Source organism: Cnephaeus nilssonii (genome assembly GCF_951640355.1).
Source record: "Cnephaeus nilssonii genome assembly, chromosome: 21".
Taxonomy (NCBI): Eukaryota; Metazoa; Chordata; class Mammalia; order Chiroptera; family Vespertilionidae; genus Cnephaeus; species Cnephaeus nilssonii.
The window spans coordinates 5072684-5098829 of NC_137092.1; the positions used below are offsets into that span (position 1 = coordinate 5072684).

The 26146-nt window shown below is 49.3% G+C and overlaps 1 protein-coding gene across 2 annotated transcripts in view; it reads right to left on the reverse strand.

Moving 5' to 3' along the window:
* VAV3 (vav guanine nucleotide exchange factor 3) overlaps nucleotides 1-26146 on the reverse strand; it is a 170352-nt gene that overhangs the window by 100697 nt on the left and 43509 nt on the right. For both annotated transcript variants that reach the window (XM_079761402.1, XM_079761401.1), the window contains exons 3-13: nucleotides 14939-14997; nucleotides 13553-13618; nucleotides 12541-12649; nucleotides 11868-11960; nucleotides 11069-11137; nucleotides 8874-8977; nucleotides 7446-7545; nucleotides 5499-5594; nucleotides 4020-4088; nucleotides 1630-1716; nucleotides 101-186 (exon numbers count right to left, since the gene is read on the reverse strand). In XM_079761402.1, the coding sequence (XP_079617528.1) occupies nucleotides 101-186; nucleotides 1630-1716; nucleotides 4020-4088; nucleotides 5499-5594; nucleotides 7446-7545; nucleotides 8874-8977; nucleotides 11069-11137; nucleotides 11868-11960; nucleotides 12541-12649; nucleotides 13553-13618; nucleotides 14939-14997 (938 nt within the window). The remainder of the gene's footprint in view (nucleotides 1-100; nucleotides 187-1629; nucleotides 1717-4019; nucleotides 4089-5498; nucleotides 5595-7445; nucleotides 7546-8873; nucleotides 8978-11068; nucleotides 11138-11867; nucleotides 11961-12540; nucleotides 12650-13552; nucleotides 13619-14938; nucleotides 14998-26146) is intronic.

Genomic DNA, 26146 nt, shown 5'->3' on the forward strand with positions numbered 1-26146 from the left:
TCCTCCGTGTCCCCGCTCTGCCGGGAGGAGCCGTGTCTGAGGTCTCCTCGGGCTCGGACACGAAGGACTTGTTCGGAAAGCGCACGCTCCTCTGCCTCACCTCTCTTGCTTGGTGTGCTTGTCCAGAGTGGTGATTCGAATCTCACCGTCTCCCTGGGGCCGTCCAAAAAGCAACACTGGCTGGTTCTAAAAGAGAAAATGTACGTGTCTCAGGGTTTCACAGTCACATAAAAACCCAGAGAAAATCTCAGTGAGGATGTGTATTAAGAACAACTACTCTGTTACACTACAACCTTTATCATTTCACACTTAGCGCACTTACTCTAAAAAGCTCAGGTCGACAGGATACACTTTCCAAACCAGCCTGACCTTGGTCCTCCTGGGAGGCAGGCCGAGGACGTTAACTAATTTTACGTATAACCCTATGAGGAAGGCGGCTACCAAAAGAGAGCATCCATCCTAGGAACTCAAGTCACAAGGAAGGTGCAGGAACTACATTTCTGGAGCATCCGCTGTGTCAGCCACTGTAATAGGGCGAATGGCACAGACCTGGCCCTCGAGGAGCGACTAGCCAGCGGGGAAACACGCTAGTCTGCATTTACAAACGCGTGACTGCCATGAAGGGCAGCGTGCACGGCCGGGGACCCACTGTGGTTTAAAGAGTCAAGGGGGGTGTCCCTGATCTGAGATCTCAAGAATGACCAGTTCTGACTTAGCCCGCTGGCTCCATGGCTGAGCGTCGGCCCCTGGACTGGGAGGTCACGGTTCCACTCCCGGTCAGGGCACATGCCCGGGGCTGCGGGCTCCGTCCCCAGTAGGGGGCCTCTCCCCACCAGTAACACTGTGGCTTCTGCCCGGAATCCTTTCCCCCCGAACCCTGTGCTGCGGCTTCTTCTTATGCCTCAGGTTCCAGGGGCTACCACCTCAGAAGGGCTTTTTCTAGCCATCCTCTCTAAACGAGGCCTCCCCTTCTTAGCCCCTGTCGGATCGCCCTTTTCACAGCACTATCTCAAAATAGCTGCTTTAAACTCTCCTTTCCCTGTCTCCTCCACCATGAGACCACGTGGCTCAGAGTTCCAGACCCAGCCCCAAGCTCAAGGTCGGGCGTATAATAGTCACCCAGCAAACACAAGTAAAATGTGTAAATGCACAGGAATCAGCATGAGTATGTATGGCGGTGAGGGCGCCAAGGTCTAAGACAGTGGTCGGCAAACCGCTGCTCACAAGCCACATGTGGCTCTTTGGCCCCTTGAGTGTGGCTCTTCCACAAAATACCACGGCCTGGGCGAGTCTATTTTGAAGAAGTGGCGTGATAAGAAGTTTTAAGTTTAAAAAATTTGGCTCTCAAAAGAAATTTCAATCGTTGTCCTGTTGGTATTTGGCTCTGTTGACTAATGAGTTTGCCGACCACTGGGCTAGGATCTGGATGGCGGGGAAGAAGCTGTGTGATTAAGGTGAGGGGACAGTGAGGGCAGTCACTGTCCCAGGTGGCCCTAGCCCTCCGTGTGGATGCTGCCAAACAGGAAGAGGGAAAATAAGCTGGAATTAGAACATTGAAAGTAAAGTGTCTTTTCTTCAAACACAACACTTGGCGGGGTAGGGAAGCCGGACGGAATGATCATGACCTACCAGGTTTTCTATGGAGAGCTGGAACTGCCTGATTTCACGCAGGGTCTCGTTGTCTCTCTTCACTTCGTTCACATACTGTGCCAAGTCCTGCGGAATAAAGAGAAGGGACAAAAAGAAGGCCCATGAGATCGGAGAAGAGATGAGAGCTGTTGGAAAGAAAACACATCATTCCCTTCAGGAGCAGCCAAAGTACCATGGCTTTTCGATGGCAATCGAAGCAATCAAAGCTGCTCACCAGGAGCAAGTTAAAAAGGTCTGGAGGCCAGCCCGGCCAGTGTGGCTCAGTGGTTGAGCATCGACCTATGAACCAGGAGATCACGGTTCAATTCCAGGTCAGGGCACATGCCCAGGCTGCGGGCTCGATCCCCAGTGTGAGGTGTGCAGGAGGCAGCTGATGCATGATTCTCTCTCACCATTGATGTTTCTCTCTCTCTCCCTCTCCCTTCCTCTCTCAGATCAATAGAAATGTGTGTTTTTTTTAATGTCTGGAGGACAGCTGGGAAGACCAAAGAGGTGTCACTTACCTCACCCTTGAGAAGAACAGGATAAAAAAAAAAAAGTGGCCCCACGCAGAACAACAGAAAGGGAACCAGGTCAGGAAAATGTACGTTCCAAACACATTAACAAACAACGCTGGGAGGAGGACATTTCATGCGGGTTGGACTAAGGGCAAAGAGGAGGGCTCAGCGAGGGAGGGGAAGGTAACAGAAAGTTAGACAAGGAATCTGGCAGGACTGCTTTCCACCGTCAGTTCGTGTCTTTATTCCTGGGAGCCTTCAATCGAGTCTCCTTTGAAAGGAGAGGGGGTAGAGGAGAGAGAGAGAGCAGAGAACTCGGTGAAACAGGGCCCCGTTCACACTGGCCGCCTTCCTCCCTGGGCCGCCGCCTATTTTTAAACGGCTGCCCCCATTTCAGAGGAAACAGTAGCGAATCTTCCACACGGTGACCAGCTATTTTTATTGTACGCGCTCTCGAGTCTCCTGTGTTCTGGGGTCTTTTTCATCATCTCTGTTCCCTTCAGTTTCGTCTGAAGCAGCGGGAACAGAACTCGGACAAAAGGCAATTTTGAACTTTGTTCTAAATGAAAGTCTGGCTTTTCAGAGCCTGTATCTATAAATGATCTCTTTAAAATTAGACCCTTGGTATGACTTTTTATAACAATAAGTAACTGGGTGATGGGCCCTGGGGGCGGGTACAGAGCGGCGGAACAGGGCTAGCTGGGAAATGGCCCAGAGACCAGGAGAAGTATCGTCACCATCTCACAGTCACCTCGCGTGTTGCTCTGAGGACACATTTCCTTCTGTTTTAAATTAGGGACGAATATTTCCTTCAAAGTCCAGCACAGCGTGGAAGTCGGGTCTTACAGAGCCCCCAGGTGCTCAGAAAGCCGGCCTCTGTCTACTGGTCATTCCTGACTTTCGGGTTTCCCTGAGCATAGAAACCCAGCCTGAACCTCACGTGCACGGACGCTCAGCACCCACAAAAGGAAGCCTGGCAGAGGCCTCAGCTGAGGAAGTACGTCACACCTGTGTTCCGCGGGCACCCGCCACCTGATGATTATACAAGCCGGCCGCGTTCTATTAGTGACCACGCAGAGAATGTCAACGGCAACCACGATATGGAAGGTTATGGAAGTTGTCATAACATTCATAAGTAACAAAAATTATTTCGCCCAGCCAGCGTGGCTCAGTGGTTGAGCATCGACCTATGAACCAGGAAGTCACAGTTCGATTCCCAGTTGAGGCACATGTAGACTTGATCCCTAGTGTGGGGCATGCAGAAGGCAGCTGATCAATGGTTTTCTCTCATCATTGATGTTTCTGTCTCTCTCTCTCTTCCTTTCTGAAATCAATAAAAATATATTTTTTAAGTTATTTTAATTCACCTGTTGGTTTTATGTGTTTTTGTCTAACAATTAAATTCATCCAAGTGTATTTATTTTGGTTAAAAACTATTCAACTCTCCCCACCAAAAACAAAACTATACAAATACTTATGTATATTATAATATACTAGGGGCCCAGTGCACGGATTCATGCACATTGAAAGGGAATCTGGTGCGGGTGGACCAGATTCAGGGCCAACAGGGCCCCAGCAGTAAGCTAACCCACAGCTGATTCCACGAGGAATCGGGTTCCCTCCTCCCTCTTCTCTGGGTCGGGGTGTGGGTGAACCAGATTCAGGGCTGACAGGGCCCCAGCAGCAACCTAACCTACCGGTCGGAGCGTCTGCTCCCTGTTGGTCATTGCGCGTCATACCTACCGGTCAAACGGTCGCTTAGGCTTTTATATATATAGACTAGCATGCCATGCATATGGATTAGCAGAGAGCATGCTCTTGTTTTTAGGCAAGCATAACAAACACAAGCAAGGTCACGGCGCATCGCTTTACCTTCATTGCATCCAGAGCCAGTTTCAGATTCGTCTTCTCTGTGGGGTCGGTGGTATGCTTGACCAATTCCTATTTGGAAGACACAGTTTAGTGCTGTTTTCATCAAATTAACACCCAAACATAAGGAAGAAAACATTTAAAAATTAACCCTTTATGTAGGTTTGGCGCAGCAACTAAAAATGGAACTGCCTTATAAGACTCAGCAATTCCACTCTGGAAACATATCCGAAGAAACCCAAATCACTAATTTGAAAGGATATATGCGCCCCTATGTTCAGTTACAGTGTAATTTAAAATAGCCAAGATCTGGAAGCAACCCAAGTGCCCATCATCATGGAACTAAACATACTTTGAAAATTTAAAGTATAAAACAATCCAAGAGGAATTAGGAAAAAGTTTGCTAAATTTCATAAAAGTATAGTCACATTTCACACTTTTAGAAGTCTGTCTAAAACCCTGTGATGCAAACAGATGTGTCCTGAAAACTGCACCTTCTAAACCCTTCCATTGGTGTTTAATAACCAACGTCACTAAATAAATTATTCTCTTATTTTGGACAGGTTTTTAGTTCCACGATGTCTCAGAAACTGATCGCTTTAGTCTTCCTTATTATTTCTTCATAAAATCCAATTTGAGTCAAGTTGCTCTGAGTTTAGGTCTCATACATGTTTTAATGCGTTTTAAAGAAATAATCAGGGTTTGAATTTCTCTGATTTCTCAGTAGAACAAAAATAGGGATGACTAATAATTCTGCAGCTACAGTGTAAGAAATGTAATATGCAGGAGGTCCAAAGCACAGAAGACTCCAAATCATATTTCACATGCAGGTAAGAGACCTGTTTAAAACAACATTTCACAAGCATCAGCAGAGTAGATAGGCTAATGCAGTAGGACATTCCTTTGGAGCAGAACTAATGAGTCTCCTGGTACGGCCATCAAATTAGATTTATAAGACTCTCCACCCTCATTAGAGGACTAACCGTGGAAACCATAAGCTTCGGGGTTATAACGAGAATCCCTTCAAAATACAGGTAGCCTTATTATCATCTACTAGAGCAGAAAGCAACCCAGAATCTGACACAACTCTCTGTAGGTTATGGTTATCAGGCAAAAGTTCTCGCAGAATTAACCTGCCGAATCCGGGTGTATAGCAATATCGAGAGTCTAGTAAGTGATTAGTACCGACTGCAAAGGACTTGGCCGAAGGGGTCTTCATATTTGTTTTGACTTGATTATTTAATTTTTAAACCTGTCTGGAGCCGGCTCTGTTTGAGGGACAGGAAGTGTGACCTTGTGAGAAATGAGAATCACTTTGGCTTCAAGGAAGGCAAGTTTCCAGCCGTTATTTCCCATCGTGCCCCACTGATCATTGAGAACTGCAAGGCGATCGGGCCCCAGACGGGCGCATCGGGCACACAGTGGATGCCTCATGAACATTTTGTTGACGGAATGAATGAACAGGGGCTGTGAGTGACGTACCTGCAGGAGAAGGTGGTACTTCAACACGCGCTGCATGGGGACCACGAGCAAGTCTCGGAGAGTGAACTTCCCATTGTTGGCCCGTTTGGAACATTCCTAGTGAAACGTGGTTTTTACAACGTGCGTTAAAAACCCTGTTAGTTTTATCAAAGGGGGTCATAAAGCCAACACGAAAAGACCATACACAAAACTGTGACGGCATGATAAACATCTCCTTTTCCTTCTTAACAAGCCTTCTTTCTAAAAAATAGAAAGCACCTACCATTAAAAACCAAAAAACCAACCAACCTCGGAGCATTTCAGCTCTAAATATGAATCGATAAGAAAAACTCTTTATGTATGAAGAGTCTTTCCTCTGGGGCCCTCCAGGGTCGTCCTCCTCAGAGGCTGATAGCTCTGCCTTGTCCCCAGTATCATCCACGCCCCGGCCCATCCGACCCACATGGGCCTCCCCACCAACACACCCTGGTTCTCTCCAACTGCCATTGGTTGGTCCAGCTCCCGGAAGAACCCAGCATTCTCCTCAAGAACTACACTTCTTGGCCTTTAGTAACAACCCCAATCAAAATGATGCTCTCTCTCTGCGCCTTGTGCGTCTTTTCATTCTTGTTGTACATAATCCCTTCCCCAAGATGTCTCCCATACCTCTAAGAATCTAGTATTTGCTTAACTGTTTGTTGAACTGAATGAAATGAAATGATTGACTCCAAAAATATGCCCAAGTGTAAACCTACTACTACAGGAGTCAATGTTTCAAAAGCCTCAAGTTTCTTTTTTTTTTTTTTACCTCACTCTATTCTTTTTTAAAAGTGTATTTTAAACTAGTACTTTACTGTTTCTCACATATCTATAGAGTAGTTCAAAAAGAATGGCTCAGTTGCTTGAGCATTGTCCTGTGCACCAAAAGGTCACCCGTTTGATTCCAGGTCAGGGCACATGCCCTGGATGTGACCTTGATGCCCAGTAGGGGGCGTGCAGGAGGCAGCCGGTAGATGTTTCTCTCCCTCTCTGCCTCTCCCTCTCTAAAAATCAATTTAAAAAACAGAGCTCATAAAAATATTATTAGTAAGTCCAAAATCCTCAGATAATTGCACAACCCAGACCAAAAAATTTGGGAAGGAGCTCAGGAAAGGAGTTATGGTCAAGGAAATACTCCTTAGCTCGTGACTTGGTTTCCCTGTGCCCACACTTAGCTCTTCTGGAACATAACACGATATATCACCAGAAGCGGTAAAGCAAGCTCCATCAGCTCTGATGACCGCAGTGCCTAATGAGCGTCTGGCTGAGGCTCTTAAGCAAGAAGAAATGCCGGCTCGGCCTGGCCAATTGCCGCAGGTCACTGGAAAGGTAACGATTGCGCTGATTGCTTGCTTCCACACATTAGAGAGCGTTCTGGGCCATGGGTCCCAAATGGGAGGTTAAACTGTTAATTCTGCGGTAATGATGGGTCTCCTCTCCCTGTAAAGTCCCGCCCGGTGACCGTACTCTGCATGTTCAGCTCCTTAAAACAGGTGGCATCTGACACGTCCTATACTATGACACCTTAACACGGCATCAGGAGCAGAAGTACTACACACTTACAATTCAGGCTGTATGTGATGGAAGTCAGTTTAAAACTGGTGGGGGAAGCTGGTTCCTTTCCGTCCTACGTCACAGGCTTTCTCAGCCCCAACGTCAGGAAGTTACCCGCATCCATCTCACACGCAGGGGCTCTGGTGAGATGCGCTCAGGAGGCAGCCACAGCCTCAGGTTGTCCCACCGCTGTCACTCCCACCACGGGGTTACTGTGTGGAGGTAGCTACTAATGCCCTTTATAGAACGGCCGTGAGATTATACTGAGAATATTATACTTAGACTACATGGGGAAGCGAACTGTCGCACTGAGCGTGAAAAGGAATATCCTGCTCTTAGGTTAGTCCATAAACAAAGAGACAAAACAACAGGCACCTCTAATTTCAGTTTGACGTCTTCTTTCGTCTTAGAGATGTAGTCCAAGCTGGAGATGGCCGACTCCACGGCGCTGCAGTACTGCCCGTAAATCACCAGCCTGGGAGGGAAGGAGACAGAGGAGGAAATCTCCAGGACAACAGAGCCCGGGCGTGGAAGGGGGAGAGGCAGGACTTCCACCTCTAAATCCGCAGCGAGGGAGACACACAGCAAACCTCGCCTGTGGGCACCCCCTGCCTCGCTAACCCCGGCCAACGGCTCACTCCCAGTCTCTCTCAGCTCAGCCTTCTCGCTTCTTTCTCACACACACCACACAGGCAGCCATCGAAGGGGGATCGCCACAGGGATGGTATTAAAAATGACTCCTTTATTTCTGCATCTGACCGGGATTCACTGCACAGACATTCTTACAGCAGGTGGGTTTTAAAAACTGGCTTGACAACTGTAGTTGCTGAGTACAAATATACACACCAAATGAAATTTAAAATTTCTGGCTAAGCTCCTGTTACATAAATGTCTACTCACTATGTTGTCCACCGGAAACTAATATAACGTCGCATGTCAGCTGCAAAGTGCCCATTAGAGGTCACCTTTTTACTGTTTACTCACACACAGAAACCAGGTTGCTATGCTACAATTGTACCGTAATCTTTACTTATGACTCCATTCATTCATAAGCCTCCTATCCGTCCTCCTTTTTTATTAGGAAAATGCATTCTCTGAAGTGGGGTCGAGGGGCCTGAACTGTGGGGGTAGATGTGTCGTCGCTCGGCAGGGACTCCGCCTGCTCCACAGAGGGGCCCCGGAAGGACACAGAAATTTCCCAAAGAGGCTGGGAAACTTAACGTTTCTTTTAACTCTACTGATAAGTTCGTGTTTGTCTGATTGTCGATGCAAAGCGATTGATGAGCCACTTCTGAGTCGGCACTAGGAACTCTGGTGCTTGGTGTAAAATTTTAAGCTGAGTTCCTAACTCATGTGAGCTGTTGGGAAGATTCTTTTTCTAACTGACAAAGGGAAACGGACTATAGTGTGAATCAAACACCCCACAACGGAGAATGATACCATGTTAGAGTCGGAAAAAGCACGGGGTAGCAGCTCACCCACAGCTGACACGTACGGATGGGGAAAGGAGGCGGGCGAGTTAGCGAGACTCCCTGAAACCCAGAGGACTCCGTGACAGGGTGGAGAGTCCACACTGACGTGCAGGGCAACCGTCGGCAGCGTTTTTCCTTTTCCTTCTTTTCCTTTTTTCTTACTGTCCTGTCACACACGGAGCTCACTGCCACCAGAGATCCCCGGTCCCGAGTTCTAACCGCTGCCCCACGGTGTCCCCATGAACAGTGGTGATTCCTATGAGCAGTGTTCACACCGACCCTCACTACGATTACCAACGAACAGCCCCAAAATTTTAAATTCGGAAGTTACCTTTCCTTGTAGTTAATGAAAATCTGATACAAGTTCTGGTCGTTCTTATTTACGATGGAATCGTGAATTTCTTGCATTAGGTTCCGATGAACTTTTACAAGTTCCTTAGAAAAGAAAGCAAGGTCAAAGTTAGTTAGAAATCAGAACCAAAACAAAAAAATCACCGGAACCCAGAACCCCTAATGCTGCTAGAATTGCTATCCAAGGACACGCTAAAGGTACTTGGCACAGAAACCACATCACATCCACACCCCTAAAGAGGGGAGAGAGAGGAGGGGAGGTGGGGAGAAGGGGAGGAGGAAGGAGGGGAGGAGGGAGAGGAAGTGGAAAGAAGGAGGAAAGGGAAGGGGAGGGAAGAGGACAGGAGAGTGACAAGCCACAGGAAACAGCAATTTCAGATCTGACTTGAAATGCCAATGTCCTGTGCGAAAGAAATGATTTCACTGGTTATTAAAGGGTAATTTATTCCTTGTATAAAAATATGCACAGCTCATTTTCATTTTGTAACTGCTTTAAATGTTTAAATTCAACTACCCCAGTGCTTAATGTTTTATTGACAAGATAAGTGAGGATCGTGTCCTCGGGGCACGGAAATGTGGATTTGCGCTTTGGTCAATTAGTGGTGTCCCAGGCCTGAGCCAACAACAATCGGGCTAAATCACCAGCCAACTGGGGCAGAAATGAGGAGCAAATACATTGGACGAGGAGGCTAACCCGAGCTCCTCACAAGGCAGAATGACAGGCAAGTAATTTCCAGTCAGACGGTCCTGCCTGTCACAGCCAGGAAATGAGGACATGGAGCCAAGGGGGCCGTCCCCCACTATCTCCTTCCCTGTGCCCTGAGAATCCCCCCGACCTCACTGCCGAAAGGAACCAGGAACATGTTAGGCCTGTCATTTGGCTGGGGGGGAGGGGTATTTGTTTATTTATTTTTATTGATTTCAGAGAAGAAGGGAGAGCGGGAGAGAGAAACACCAACAATGAGAGAGTCATGGATCACTGCCTCCTGCACACTCCACACTGGGAAACTGAGCTCCCAACCTGGGCCTGGGCCCTGACCAGGGATGGAACCGTGACCTCCTGGTTCATAGGTCAACGCTCAACCACTGAGCCACGCCGGCCGGGCGGGCCTGTCCTTGGCTGAGGCTCATGAAAAGGCCGTAAGAGTAAGACCTGTCCAATGGGGTCCTCGGTTACAATGACCGCATTTGGGTGGTTCAAGATCCTCATCTTCCTAGACGTGAACTAGGTTATACTCTAACCGTCCACCTGCCGTTGTGACCTTTCTTCCTGCGATGTCCCAGACCAGTGAGAATGTCTTCACTGGGCCCAAAGGAAGGACGAGACCAGCGTGCCACAGCTAGCCGACTGGGCACGTCCGCAATGTACGTAGCAGAGGCAAAACAGACCCGACGGGGCAGTCAGGTGATGCAAGCACGCCTGCACATAAAGGCTGACATATTATGCGTGAAAGCCGTACAGTAAGACAAAGCCAGCTCCAGAGGCCTCGGAACATGAGTCTTGCCCAGCATGACCTCAGTTGGCATAGCATCTGGCTGGCTTCATGCTTCCAAGTAAATATTCTCTTAGGATGAAAACACCATTGGAAGGTGCTCTGAAACTTGCAATGCTTACATAAACCTATAAAAAGAAAGGTTCCATTAAAATAGACTGCTGAGCCCAGTTGGGTGGCTCAATGGTTGAGCATTGACCTATGAACCAGGAGGTCACGCTTCGGTTCGATTCCTGGTCAGGGCACATGCCTGGGAGTTAAGGTTGATGTACCTGGAAGCAGAAAAGAGACACCAAGACAGTGGAGGGATGGTAGGAAGCAGAGGAGGCGGAAGGAGCCAGGACGGTGTCCGTAAGATGGGGTCGAGGGGCTGGAGGAGCCACGGAGCAGTGAGTGGGCCAGAAGGGGACTCCCACAGACACAGACAAGCCCAGGGACTGTTTAACTGAGCCTCCCTCAGCATGAATCTTACCCACGTGTCTTCTGCATGTATTCTGAGTGACTTTGGGTTAACAGTGTGACTTACCAGTTATTTCTTGAGAATATAGCTATAAGAACTCTAGAGGCAGAAAACAGAGTCAAAATTCTTAAAGAATACCAGAGAATGCTAAAACAGGGATCCGGAACCCCAATGAGGATTTTATAGAAGTACCCCACGCTTAGCTGGCAGAGTTTCACTTACGGGAATGTTGATGAAGACAGAGTCAAATTCTGCTGCCGTCAGAAATCGTTTCAGTGGTGCCATGAAGTACTGCCCGGAGAGGAGAGAGAATGAGAATTAAGCACAACTCACCCTAATCTAGATAACAGATTGTCATCAACAAACAATAAATATCCACTGAAAGTCAGTTGTTTATCAGTATAATGAATGCCCAAGAAACAGCAGAAGCTATTTTCTCTGCCTTGCAAATTATACACTTGAACAGAGATAGAAAGACATAAATACGAGTTAATACATTTAAAGCCTAAAATACTTAGGGTGGTGAGCACACAATGGAACAGACAGATGATGTATTATAAAATCCTATAACTTCCATGACCGAGAAGTAGAGTTCTATTGTGTTCACTGCCATATTCTCAATCCCTGCACGCAGAGACTAAAATAAATCTATAATAATAAAAGCGTAATATGCTAATTAGACCGAACATCCTTCCAGGTGTCCTTCCTTCTGGACAAAGCCCCAGCAGGTGGGGTTACGGCAGAGGCAGCAAAGGCCCCCCTGACCCCCGGCTACAGCAGTGGCAGGCGGGGGCCAGGGCCAAGGCCCTTGCACAAATTTCGTGCATCGGGCCTCTAGTCAATAAATAGTTGTGGAAGGATTAAACCTGCTTTGAGATCTGTAAACCCCAAGTTCTCCGGAAAATTAGCACACACACACACACACACACACACACACACACACACACAGAGGAAACACTGAGCCCAACACATTCACCATGTAAGGCAGGAGGGGCCTCAAGAGTGACACCTGATAACTTACCTTCTCTATCGACTCCAGTGTTTCTGTGTATTTTTCTTCCGTCTGCTTAATTTCTGCGAGGCAGCAACTTCGTATGTCATTCTCTGGACATTTCTGCAATTAGAATGATCCCGTTAAAATTAATCAAATCATGTGTTAATCTCTCTGGCAGTCGCTAGAAAGAGATCAAAACCATTGCTGGTTTTCTGAGCTTTCTATGTCTAATAAAACACTAACCGAAAGATCGACATGGTTATAACTAGGTAACCATGACTTGTTACTGCAGCTGGGGCCATAGAAACGTGGCATTTTACGGGTCAAAACAACCACGGGGAGTCGCTGGTCTAATCCTTTCATTTTACTGGTAAGGAAACCAAATCTGAGCGATAAATGACATGTCGCCCAGCAAAACAATAGCAGAGGAGCAATGGGACTTAATTTCATGGAATCATGGAATTGTATTGTTTTGAAAGAAAATCTTCTGTTACAAAGCAGGTAAATATTCTTTTAGATTTGATGTAGCATCAAATATGCACATAACGGGCCAAGGTAAGAAAGAAAACAAACAAAAAAGCCATCCCAGCGGAAGTTACATAAACAATTATATTGAGTCTTTAAAACGGTCACTTTTCCAATAAAATACCCAGAGTAACTAAAAAAAAAAAAAAAAAAAAAAACCAAGGTGAGTGCCTACGGGTTGCTGCGCCTCCTCCGCTTTCATCAAGTCCTCGTAGACCTCTCCGCCTTCGTCTTCCCCGTACACACAGTCATACAGGCCCTCCTCGTCCTCCACGCGGGTCTCGCTGGAACGAAGGGCACAGGGGGCAGGTCACTGTCCGGCAGGAAACGCACGAGCCAGAAGCAGCTTCCTGGGATCCCGCAGGAAATCCAGAGGGGACATACAATGGAATCCGTGGCGTCGAAGGCCCAGGGGACGGCCCGTCCCTCCTAACAGGGACAATGACAACGACAACAGCCCCCGACAGCGCACAGCGCCCGTGACCCTCTGCCGTGGGAGCCCCGGCCCCCCAGGCCCGGCGTCGGGGGTGCGGTCAGGAGGCACCAGCATTGCAGTGAACACGTCGAGAGGACAACAAGGCGTTGGACGTGCCCACGACAGCACAGGTGCGTGCAGGGCCGGGCCTGAAACAGTGTGCCTCCCGCTCGGGGTGCTGGCCACACTGTGGAAGGCTAGGACCTGGAGAAGATGGGGAGCCTAAGGGGACCTGGGATGTGACAAAGAGTCTCTCAGAGGCCTCACTCTCTGCAGGCTTTTCACCGCCAAGACCTCGTGCAGTGAAAAGCCTTCAGACCACGTTCCCGTCGGAGGGCACCTTCCTTGAGCCTGCCACGCGGGCACGGTCGGTCCTGCCTCCCAGGAGAGGGGTGCAGTGTCGGCTTCATGTCCCCTCACTGCCCCACTCCCCGTCCCCACCGCCTACACGCCTGGGAAGGGCTCACATTTTACCTGGCGGCGGCCTGCCTCTCTGCTCCCCAGAGCCCTGCACGCGAGGGCCACACAGAGGCAACCAGCAGCCCGTGGGGGTCCACTGTCTCGGACGCTTTCCCTTCCGGGTCTGGGGCTGATTCTTACGCACCTCAGCCACCAGCCACTGTCCCCTTCCCAGCGCTCTGCGAACACCCCCCTCCCCCCAACCCCGCTACAACCCACAAAGGGCGCAGAAGCGATGCGGAAGCCCACGTACTCTATCAGGTCGGGAAGGGCTTTGTAGATGTCCTCATCGTTGACGCTCTCTTCTGTCGGGAAGGGCCTGGAGGGCGGGAGAGAAGGAGGGAGAGGAAACAAGGTGAGCCAGCGGCATCCAGGCCGGGCACTGCCTCAGGCACCGTGTCAGCCCGCCTGCCGCCAGCGCGGGCCGGTCAGTCACCACATCTGACAGCGTCTGGGGTTTCTCCCAGTGTGGCTGGGTCTGGGGGTCCCCGGGGAGACCAGGCGCCTGCTACCCCAGGGCATCAGCAGCAGGTTTGCTGGTCACCCCAGTCCTCCGAGCAGCTGGGGACAGGCTGCTGTGCTGAGTGATCCCCCCCCCCCCCGCCGCAGCCACAACTCCGCAGGCTCACCTCCTGGCCCCCCATCGGCTCCCCAGCAGAGAGCAGGCCTGCCTTAACACCAGCTCTTCTCACTTTCGATGCTGATGTGACTGACAAATGACTGGGTAGCAATCACCCTTCACAAATAACTGGGTGACAATCATTCTTGACAAACAACTGGGTGACAATCACTCCTGACAAATAACTGGGTGACAACCTAATAATGAAAATGATTAGAAGAATACTGCGCCCTGTATAAATGATTACTGACTCTGATATATTCTTCTACTTAGACTTTAAGGTGTTTAAGTTGTGTGTGTTTTTTCAATTATTGGGTAAATGACCTCAGGGAGAATAGAATGTTTTCTCTGCCCGCTGTTCAAAGGAAATCACTGTCATGGATCCCCTATTCCTAGCCATGAGCATCCTTTTTGCCTCATGCTTCTATGACACTTTTGATAACATGCACATAATGCTCTAAATCAGGGGTCCTCAAACTTTTTAAACAGGGGGCCAGTTCACTGTCCCTCAGACCGTTGGAGGGCCGGACTATAGTTTAAAAAAAACTATGAACAAATTCCTATGCACACTGCACATATCTTATTTTGAAGTAAAAAAACAAAACGGCAAAAACACCCGCATGTGGCCCGCGGGCCATAGTTTGAGGACGCCTGCTCTAAATCCATGTCTAACAAAGTCACAGAAATCAGATCACAGAGCCAACGTTTTACTCTTTTTTACATGCCACCAGCATGTGTTTGCCTTGATGAATCACATGTATAGAAAGGTTGAAGGAAGAAAAAAAAAGAACCATATCAATGACAGTCACCAGTAAAATGAGAACCATGCTTAGCCAACGGATCTCATTCGGCTCTATGAATATGTTTTTAGTTGCTAAGTTTCAAACGTGTGTTGGCACTTACAAACCCGGCAGCCTGCATGAGTGAGAAGCAGTCCTCGCGTGCAACATGCTTTGCAAACAGTGACTATTCAATAAGCAATCGTGACACTGAACATGGGCCACAGAGAAACAAGCTTACCTGATTCCGGTGGCCAACGCGATGGGTGTTCGGGAGAGTCGCGATAGCGTTTCTATCACCTGAGAACAGAGGGACGTGTTCATTGAAAGTTTGTTTCCGGAAAGATAAGTTCTTTTCCCAAAAGAGTACCGTAGTTTAGCAATCTGACATCAACAATGGCAGCAGACACGTGAATTTCAGACGCCAAAGAGGTGCAGAATGGAAGAGCTGGGAGTGCCAGTACAAACACCTTCGGAATAATTTTGTCCCTTTCTTGAAGTGACCCCACCTCAAATGCTCAATAGCCACACAGACGTCAAACCTTCCCATCATCACAGCAAGTTCCACCGGTCAGCCTGCTGTGTAGCAATGTGATGTAGCCCGTGGGCTCTGGGGCCAGGCCCCACAGGTTCAAACCCTGGCTTTACCACTCATTAGTCAGATAACCTTGGACAAACTACTTAATTTCTCTGGGCTGCAGTTTTTTAATAAGGATACAGCATACAATAATAGATTATTATAATCATTAGATTATTGTAAGGATTACAAAGATAACTCATGCAAAATATTTAAATGGTAGCCATTCTTGAAAATCTCCAACTTGAAGAAAATCACCTTATTCTAATTCTGTGTGTTTCAAGAAAAAGAGTTTTTAAATTACCCTTGCTCATCTACCTGTTTCAAGGTGCCTTAAGAAGACGTACCCAGCCATAGTTGTAGCATTAGTAGCTTGCAATTTTCCTATTTGACACTGTGGTCTCAGCAGTGTCACCACGCAATCAAAAGGAAAACAGTATTGCTAAGCATTTTACTATTGCTATTATTGGGGAGATTTTCAATGAGAATGACCATACATCCACAAGATGCATTTTCTGTTCCTTTTGCTACCAATAACCAGAACTATTCACAACCCGTCCCCCCCCCCCCCCCCCGCAAAACTGGAGTTTGATGTTTCCATACAATTGTCCACCAGAGGGAGCCAGACAACAGCACTACATCACTTTCCTCCTGCCGTGAATGAGTTTATAAAGTACAAGCGTTTCTGAAAATCAGCAAGCTGCACGGAACTCCTGTTACTTCTTTAAAAGGAGCGTATCCCACTATTAGGTGCTATAAAAATAAAGATCCAGATTCGGAGGAGAGGAGCATGGCAAGAGACCATGCAGCATGCCTTAGAGAGCCCCTCCCAGGACCCTCTCGGTTCTGGGTCCATCTGATTATACACGGAGCACCCCCCACACACACACACCCCGCCCCGTTAGCTCCAAGTGCAGCCAAAGCAAACAGAGACTGTTTAGTCCAAGTCGTGTTTGCAGAACAGCATGTGTGCTGTGAAGGCAGAGTGACCCTGGTACAAACCAGTACCAGACCCCCAGGCCCCCTGCGCTGGAGACGCCCACTCCAGAATACTGACGGAACAAAATAGTGCCAAAGGCAGGAAAGATGACGCTGTTGTCCCCGAAATGTATTCACTTCTAAAAGGCTGCCTCAAAACAAGATGAAACTGTGGGCACTAACTCCAGAAAAGGGGGTAACTAGTCAGAATATGTGCAAGGTAATTACAGTCCACCAACCAACCACTAACCCACATCACAATGCTTTCTTCACCGCCGTCTACACCTTGCTTGTTAAAACGGTGGCATCTGTAAAGAAATGACGAAGGTTCCAGGGAACATGAGTAAGAGTCAGTGTGGGAGGCAGGAGGGGAGGTGGGCAGGCTGCCCCAGGCTCCAGAAAGGGGGTGAGACCCCAGAACCTGGGAAGGATCATGGAAAACAGTTAAGAAGGAAGACGGCAGGGTCCAAGCTGCATTCTGAGAAGCTCACTCAGCAAAGGGAAGGGCAGGCACTCGGGCAGGAGGACCTGGGGTACAGACAAGGCACCAGGAGACTCGCTGGGGGGTGTCCGCCATCATCCAGGTGAGAAACAGGAAGTCTGAGCTGAGCCCGCAGCAGTACGGACTGAGAGGCGACAAGTGGCTGATGGCCTGGGGAGGGAAGCACCAGGACAACCGGAGGTGGGGGGTGGGAGGTGGGGGGTGGGAGGTGAGGGGTGGGAGGTGGGGGGTGGGGGGTGGGAGGTGGGGGGTGGGAGGTGAGGGGTGGGAGGTGAGGGGTGGGGGGTGGGAGGTGGGGGGTGGGAGGTGAGGGGTGGGGATGGAGCTGTTAAAGCCGGGAGGTGGCCAGCTCCCCTGCCACCAGAGCGCCTCAGGATGCTCCAAGCAGGATGCTCTCTGCCTCTGTGGGCCCCTCCACGTGCTGACCAGGTACACCCTGAACTCGCCAGGCCGATCCCTCCTCCAGAGCCTTCTCTGACCGTCTCCCACCTCCAATTGGGGTTCTTGGGGCGCCATGGGACTCTGGACACAACTCCGCCCTAGCACCGTGCACCTTTTATTCGCTGCTTCAAGTATTTCAAATGGACTCCTGTTGATTTTGTCAAAATGAAATAATGCAGTTACACAGAAGAGTCGATCCCACCTGCACACGCCTCTCCCACCTGCTGCCCACAGGGAGCCAAAGCTCAGAATCAGGTGTGACCCATGCAGAATTTTTTTCTTTTTCTTTACAATTATTATTTTATCCTATTATACAGATTTTCCACAACATGCTTTTGTCATTTAACAATATATCACAGCCCTGGCCGGGTAGCTCAGTAGGTTGGAGCATCATCCCATACACCAAGGTTGTGGGTCCGATCCCCGGTCAGGGCACATACAAGAATCAACCTCTGAATGCATAAATATGTAGAACAAATCAATGTTCCTCTCTCCCTCTCTCTCTCTCTCTCTCTAAAGTCAATAAACTTAACAAGAAAAAGACAGTTGTGTCAACACACACAGATCTCCTTTGTTGATTTTAATGTTGTATAACATTTAATGTATATAACACAATGCTTCAACCATTCTCCTACCATTGATTTGTGGTTTCACTTTATGCATTCATTGGTTGATTCTTGTATGTGCCCTGACTGGGAATCGAGCCCACAACCTTTAATGCCATCATCATCATCAGTAAAGTAACAAAATTGAGATTATATACTTCCTATCCTCAAACCCCACCCCCACCCCCATCTACTGGGAAGACCACGGGTGGCAGGCAGAAACCCACACCCAGCACTGCCAAGCCCACCCACAGCCAGGGGAGAGCAAGGCCAGCTGGCCCCGCAGCCTGAGGGACAGAGCGGGAGGCTCCAGCGGCTGCTTAGAAGCGGGAACCTTGGCCGCAGACTCAGGGCGACGGGGAACTTCCCGGACCTTCATGGGTCTGCATCTCTGTCTGTCCGCAGACGCCTGATGGGCCAGAACGCCAGCCTCTGGCCCCCTCCAGGCCCCAGCCCCACCGGCTCTGGCGCCAACACTCTATGCGGACTCACTGGCACTGCTCAGTCTGAGCAGCTTCAGAGTGGCCATTTCTGGAGTAATATATTTCTGACTTGGTTTACAGCTCTAAGAGATGAGGTCATGAAGCAAAGTTTTTTCTAAACCATACGGACGTGCACTTGTCTCGGGCATTTATCTCCACAGCACCGAGGTCTCGCTGTGTCTGCCTTCCCGCCCCTGCCTTCCGCCTCTGAAGACCCCACAGGCATCGCCCCTGCCCACCTGCCTTCCTGCCCCTGCCCTCTGCCTCTGAAGACCCCACAGGGCATCTCCCCTGCCCCCTGCTCCTCCCATCCCCACAGTCTCCCTCTGCCTCACCTGGCTAGATGCTGGAAGACTTCCTAGACCTGTACTTCTCCTACACACCCAGGTCTAAGTCCTCCCAACTCATCCTGGGAAACCTCGGATCCCACTCCTCCCGCCCTCCCTCCGCCTCTGCATTAGGCCGCACCCTCTAGCTCCTGCCTCAGTTGCTGAATTGACTCTAGCTCAGCGCAGTGTAGCAGAAGGACCGGCCAGAGGGTGCGATCCAGGCGTCAGTTAGAAAAGTGCTTCGGTTCCGGGGACCACAGGCAGCCCTGGGGACAACAGCTGGCCCAGAACTCGGAGGAGCCTCCGAGGTCCCTGTGAGCGGTGTCGCCCACAGGGCTGCTGCCTGAACCTGTGCGGGCAGGACCCACCGGCCGGGCTGGCCCAGAAACAGCCTGGCCTTTGACTCTGCCTTGAAGAAGCTCTGAGTGGAACTCTAGAGAAATGTTTCTTTAAAAGCAACAGAAGGTGCCCTGGCCGGTTTGGCTCAGTGGACAGAGCGTCAGCCCGAGGACTGGAGGGTCCCGGGTTCGATTCCGGGAAAGGGCACATGCCTTGGTTGCAGGTTCCCCGGCCCTCGTCGGGGTGCCTTCAGGAGGCAACTAATCGATGCCTCTCACATCGATGTCTCTCTCTGTCTCTCCCTCTCCCTTCCACTCTCTCTAAAAGTCAATGGAAAAATATCCTCAGGGGAGGATTAAAAATAAGTAAATAAATAAATAAAAATAAAAGCAACAGAAGGTGCTCATTGGGTTTTCTCTTTCCTCTTTGTAGTGAGCAGGGCAACGGATTGCGGGTCGGGGTCCGGGAGCAGCGGGAACAGAGCTGAGCCAGGTCTCTGTTGTTCCCCTAAAGAAGCGTGCACGTGTCCAAATAAGGGGCCAGCGCCGGACTCCCATCACTGACAGACATGCAGGGCTCCCGCAATCGGGCAAGACGTGATTTGAGCTATTTTCACGCCCTTGAACAATGCTGATTGATCTCAGAATCCACGGGCTGGTTTAGAAAAAGGCTTTCAACATACATATTTAATCAGGTCTCCAAACAGAGATGTTTGGCCCAGTCCTGGGAGGCGTGGCTGACATAGGCGTTCTCAAAGCTGTGAAGCTAAAACGTGCATCTTTGGTAGAAACGTGGACCTCGTGCGGGCTAAGTGACGCTAATGCTGAGAAAGTGCTCCCGGTCAGGGCCATCAGTGAGCAGGGGAAGCACAGAGAGGAATGACGAGCACACGGCAGCCTAAGAAAGTGCTTTTATGAAAAGTGATTAGAAAAAAAAAAGACAAAAGCAGGGAATGTGCATAAAATAGCAAACTTCCAAACAGCCACATCCTTTTTCAAACTGCTTCTAAAGCGCTAACCGCTCTTTTCTGACAGTATGACATTTTTCAACAAAAATGTCATTTTTTCATGACTGCTAGGTGGGGAAAGGAAGCTGTACTCAGTGTACAAACTAAGAAATAGTCTGTCCTTTGAATGCAGCTGGAGGTCACTTTGGGCCCTGGCTCTCCAACCCCCCAGTGAGCACACATCATGACGCAAACCCCCATTAATGACCACCTGCCCCCACAAGTCACCCTCCACTTCAAAACACTACAGACAGGCCAGGAGCGGCCCTAGATCCGTTCCCGACTCACATGCTGTCCCAATGACCCAAAGCACTTTTTTTTTTTTTCACTATAACATGGTTTTGAGGGCTATACTTTCAATGTCACAGTACTCCACCGAGCTAGGGGCTGCGCTACCTTTAACACCCTACTGCTGAACACTCGAGCTTTTCCCCAGCTTCTCGCAATGCCAACGATAAGAATTACTTTTGTATCTAAATACCTGCCCACGTGGGAATGCAGAGCAGGCTTTGGGAGGGTGGAGGTGGGGTGGGGAACACAATGAGCCAAGCTGAACAAAATGGAAAAATCTGATCCTCAACTCCAGATGGAAATTAAGGGGCCCCAACCAGCCAACAATGTTTAAAAAAGAACAAATTTGGAGGACACACAGTCCTGATTTCAAAACTTACTGCAACACTGCAGTCATCAAAACTGGTAAAAGCATCAGAATAAACATATACACCCACTGGGATATCATTAAGAGTCCAAAATAAACCTTTAAGGACATAAAGAACTGAGTTTCAATAAGGACGCCAAGGCCTACTCAACGGGGAAAGAGTAAGCTCTTCAATAAATGGTGCTGGGATATACCTCACACCATACACAAAAATGAACTCAAAATGGATCAAGGACCTCAATAGAAGAGCTAAGACCAAGAAGACATATGGGTAAATCGTGACCTGGGATTTGGCAATGAGATCTGACACAAAAACACACGAGCAGCAAAAGAAAGAATAAACTGGCCTTTCTCAAATGACACTGTAAGGACAGCAAAAAGAAAATCTATGAGATGGGAGAAAATACTTGCAAATTATGTATTTAATAAGGGTTTACTCTCCAGAATATATAAAGAACTCTTACAACTCAACAACAAAGAGATAAGCCACCCAATTAAAAAATGGGCAAATGCACTTACATAGGGACTTGTCCCAAGATGTACAAATGGCCACTAAGCACATCATTAGTCATCAGAGAGATACAAATCAAAACCTCAATGAGACACTTCACACCCATTAGAACGGCTGTCATTCCTTCAGAAAGTGAGGGTGTAGAGAAGTTGGTGAGGCTGTAGAGAAACTGGAACCCCTGTATGCTGCTACTGGGAGTGTGAACAGATGCAGCTACTGTGGAAAGAAAGCAGTTTGGCAGTTCCTCAAAAAGTTAAACAGAATTACCATATGACCCAGCAATTTCACTGCTAAGTATGTACCAAAAGAACTGAAAACAGGTACTCAAATACCTGTACACACATGTTCATAGCTGAACTACTCACAAAAACTAAGAGGTGAAAACAACCCAAATATCCATCAACATATAAATGGGTAAACAAACAAATCCTACCTAATGAAAGAGTAATATGCAAATTAACCATCACTCTGCCATGCCCACCAGCCACGCCCACCAGCAAATCAGCGTGAATATGCAAATTAACCCCAACCAAGATGGCTGCCGCCACAGAGAGCAGGAGGGAGGCTTGGGTTTCCCCAGCAATAGAGGAAGTCAAGCTTTCCACACACCCTGGCAGGCCCAGGCCTCCACTCAAGAATACAAAGTTTCAATTATAGAAGATAAATCCCAAGAAAAATGGCAGCAGCCACAGAGCTGGAGAGAGCAGGCTAGGGTTGCCCCCAGCGACCGAGGAAGCCAAGCTTTCAACCTGCCCTGGCCAGCCCAGGACTCCACTTAAGGCTACAAAGTTTCAATTACAGAAGGTAAACAAATCCAAACAGAAATGGCGGCAGCCATGGAGGGAGCAGGAGGCTTGGCTCCACTCCAGGCTACAAAGTTTCAATTGTAGAAGATAAACATATCCCAGATACCAGGGCCTCCGCTTGGGTCACCGGGGGGCATGGCCGGCCTGCAAACCACCACAGGCCCCTCGCCCAGGTTGCCCCACGCCCCAAGGGAACCCCCACCCTGATCCGGGACACCCTTCAGGGCAAACCAGCTGGCCCCGACCCATGCACCAGGCCTCTATCCTATCTAATAAAAGAGTAATATGCAAATTGACCATCACTCCAACACACAAGATCAAGATAGCTGCCCCCATGTGGTCAAAGATCCTGCCCCCATGTGGACACAAGATGGCCACCACAAGATGGCCAGCAGGGGAGGGCATTCGGGAGGGACCAGGCCTGCAAGGGAGGGCAGTTGGGGGCAATCAAACCTGCAGGGGAGGGCAGTTAGGGGTGACCAGGTCGGCAGAGGAGGGAAGTTGGGGGCAAACAGGCTGGCAGGGCAGTGGTTAGGGGGTGATCAGGCTGGCAGGCAAAAGTGGTTAGGGGCAATCAGGAAGGCAGGCAGGTGAGCAGTTGGGAGCCAGCAGTCCTGGATTGTGAGAGGGATGTCCCAGATTGGAGAGGTTGCAGGCTGGCTGAGGGACACTGCTCACGCCGTGCACGAATTTCGTGCACCGGGCCTCTAGTAGATAAATAAGTATCTGCCCATGTGTCTATTTATTTCCTGATGGTAAGGACCTAACTGAAGTTTCTGGGCCAAAGGGCAGGAAAATGTTACAGTTCCTGTGTATACTGCGAAACTGTAGGACTCCTCTATAAATCAGCTGTTCCCGGGGCTCTGAGGCGGAGCGGACCCTGCGCAGTAGGAGGGGCTGTTGCACTATCAGCTTGTGCCTGTGATCCTTCCGCAGTGTCCGAGGGCCGTGTGGCTTTTCTCCCCCTTAAAGCAATGCCTTGCAGTTCCTTCTTAGAACTGCTCTGTCAGCTCAGCCATGAGCTGAGGTTCCTGTGCTCAGACACAGCCCAAGCCGCGTTCTGGGAAACTGACCTCACGTAACTCCCCGTGAGAAGAGCACCGAATGGATCAGCAGTTAACACCGCACCACGGGAGAGCCCATTTCTAGGGAGAAGGGAGGTTGCTGTGTCAGGACCGGGTGTTTCCCCCACACACACACACTGCCACCCCCCAGGACCCTCCACGTGGCATCTGGACTTGGGGTTCCCATTACACCTCTAATTTATAGTCACATCAAATCACATTGGATTAGCTTGTGCAACATACAGGACCCCATTCTAACTATTACGAAAAACAAAGAAACCTTATAAACCAAGGACCTTATCAACTAGGGAAAGAAACCAGAAAAATACATTCAAAATGCACTGAAAATGAAGAGAAAATACTTAAACAACATTCCAAAGCAATGACAGCAAACTCAGTCCCCAGCGGCACTAGCTTATGCAATAAATCAAGATTACAATCCATTTTTATAGGCCAAGCCCCGTTGTATCACACGCCTTAGGATACCAACCCCGCGCTCACATTATGCTTCTTTCCCAAACGACCCAAACAGTATGAAAGTGAGCATCATAGCAATAATTTATAAAATCCCTTGTTATTTTTTATTTTTGTACATGACAGTGAAGAAAATTACTTGCGAATTTCTTTAATATGCTTTTATTGATTTCAGAGAGAGGAAGGGAGGAGAGATAGAAACATCAATGATGAGAGAGAATCATCGCTGGGCTGCCTCCTGCATGCCCCCCACTGGGGATCGAGCCCACAACCTGAGCATGTGCTCTGACTGGGAATCGACCCTTGACCTCCTGGTTCATGGGTCAACATTCAACCACTGAGCCATACCAGCTAGGCACTTGAGAAATTTATAACAGTCAAGCTGTAGCATAATTTATTGGTACTAGAAAATGACATGATGTAGTAAAAACAACATGATTTCAATAATGAAATGTCGCTAGAAGTTTATAGATGTATAAAGACCTTATTTTCTGTAATAGTCTCTCCCCTTCAACAAGCATTTGGCCACACAAAGAACTCCTCCCCGCTGCACGTCCAGGGACTGAGTTAACTCCCTCCCACCCAGCCCCACAGCAACGCTCGTCACTAACAGCTGTCCGAGTGCCACCGGCAGAGAAGGGCACCTGGGGCCAGGGTGGTGGCAGCAGGAGAGGCAGGGGGCATGCCAGTGCCCGGCAGGTCTGGGCAACGGGGAACAGTGGCCACAGCGAGGCCCCTGGGGTGGAGAAGACAAGACACGAAGCTGGCCGAGCCGGTGAGGGCGGATTACGGGGAGCCTGCCAGGCTGTGTGGAGGAGGGTAGTGCTTCCCCTGCAGCGGGAGGAGCCACCGGAGGCACAGGAAGAGCAGAGGAGGCCGGGTCAGAGGGGAGACAAGAGGATGGAGGAGGCAGGTCAGCAAGGACCACAGCAGTGGCCCACAGAGCAGGAGAGGACGCCCGTCACGGGCAGAGGCTGAGGAGAGGGGAGGAGAATGCTCTCAGTGGCTGGCAGAGCCCAAGAGGGCCGTGGCCACAGGCGGGACAGAACCTCGCGGAGCCACCGTAAGTCTGCAGTTATGCCCGGGCCAAAAACGGAAGAAGGGAGAGAAATAAAGGGGGAAAAGGGGATACATATATCAGTGCATGGCTTTCGAAGGGGAAAATGCAATGTACTGCTCCAAGCTCGCTCTCTGGACTCAAGTCCACACTCTCGTCAGGCATCCAGAGATTCCAGAGCCCGGATTCCCAAGGGCCACCCCTACAAGCTCTGTGCACCGCTCCCGTGGAGGCAATCAATTCAGAAAGGGTCACAGGCCCACACTTGTCACTAAAGGGCACAGAGGGACTCTTGACCTGAGCAAGGGCTGTGACCAGGTCAAGTGCAAGGGCATGAGGGGGCGGGGCAGGCTGGTCCCTCCTCAGAGGCGATCTGAATGCGGTGATGAGTCAGCAGCTCAGGGACACACCCAAAGGCGAGTCTCCCAGAGGAAAGACTATCCGCCCCCCTGTTTAATCTCGGTCTCCGCTGGCCGACACCAATCAATCAGGATCCATCCAGAACGAGGGCGTATTCTCCTCAATTAGCCTCCGTGGAAATGCACCCCCAGCATGTCTGACCATAAGATGCTGGTCCTGCTTTCAGCAATAACTACTCAGAACCCACAGACTCGAGTGTATTTGCTTCCTCAGAAGGAAGACTAGCATAGACAAAAGATGATACATTCTATATTGGTATTAGCTAAAAGAGTGGAAAGAATGAACTAGAACTGCAGGGTATCCCCCAAAAACGGATACACACGGTAACAGCTGATGGCTCACTTTCGAAAATGAAATGTATTTTAATAAACATTGCCTTTATAATTATGCAAAGTGTGTGTATCCATTTTGAGGGGCACTATACATACACACACACACACACACACACACACACAGGTTCGTCTCAAAAACATTTTTTTAAATAAGCTGAACAGTGTCATTTTTGCAAATAATAGGTATATTTAAAAGACACAAACAGTATGAATGACATTTATAAATACAATTATCTATATATATAAAAGCCAAGCATCTGGAACGACGGAACGACCAGTTGCTGTGACGTGCACTGCAGCAGCCAACCGGCCTGATCAGGGCCCTGATCAGGGGCGGAGCCAGCAGGCCATCGACCCACGGCCCCTTCCCCCTCCCTCCCCCACCGGCCACCTGGCCCCCGATCGTCCTCCCCAACCCCAATCGGGGGCAGGGCCAGCCGGCCAACCTCCTGCCAGCCTGGCCCAATCAGCCCCCATCGGGGCAGGCCGGCCGGACACCACCCGTGCACGAATTCGTGCATCACGCCTCTAGTGACTCATAAAAGCACAAAACAATCACACAGGTGAAAGCTAAGGATATTCCATGAAGCCCGATCTCCAGGCAGCTGTTATTCATCTCCCTCTTGATCCCTCACTCTTACCATTTCATTCTCATCATTGGGGCAAAAAAATAAAAAGGAGTTTATTCTATAGGCCTCCACTCAAGTGTCTGACTTCCCCAAGGAGTTTGATTCTTTTAGTCAAAATATATATGGAGTTTTTGTTCGACTAGATTTTATGGCACCAGAATTGCTAGACAGAAATCACCTATTACTGTGTAGATATTTTTTTCTGTTTGTTATCTTAACCCTTTGCACTCACTTGCTTT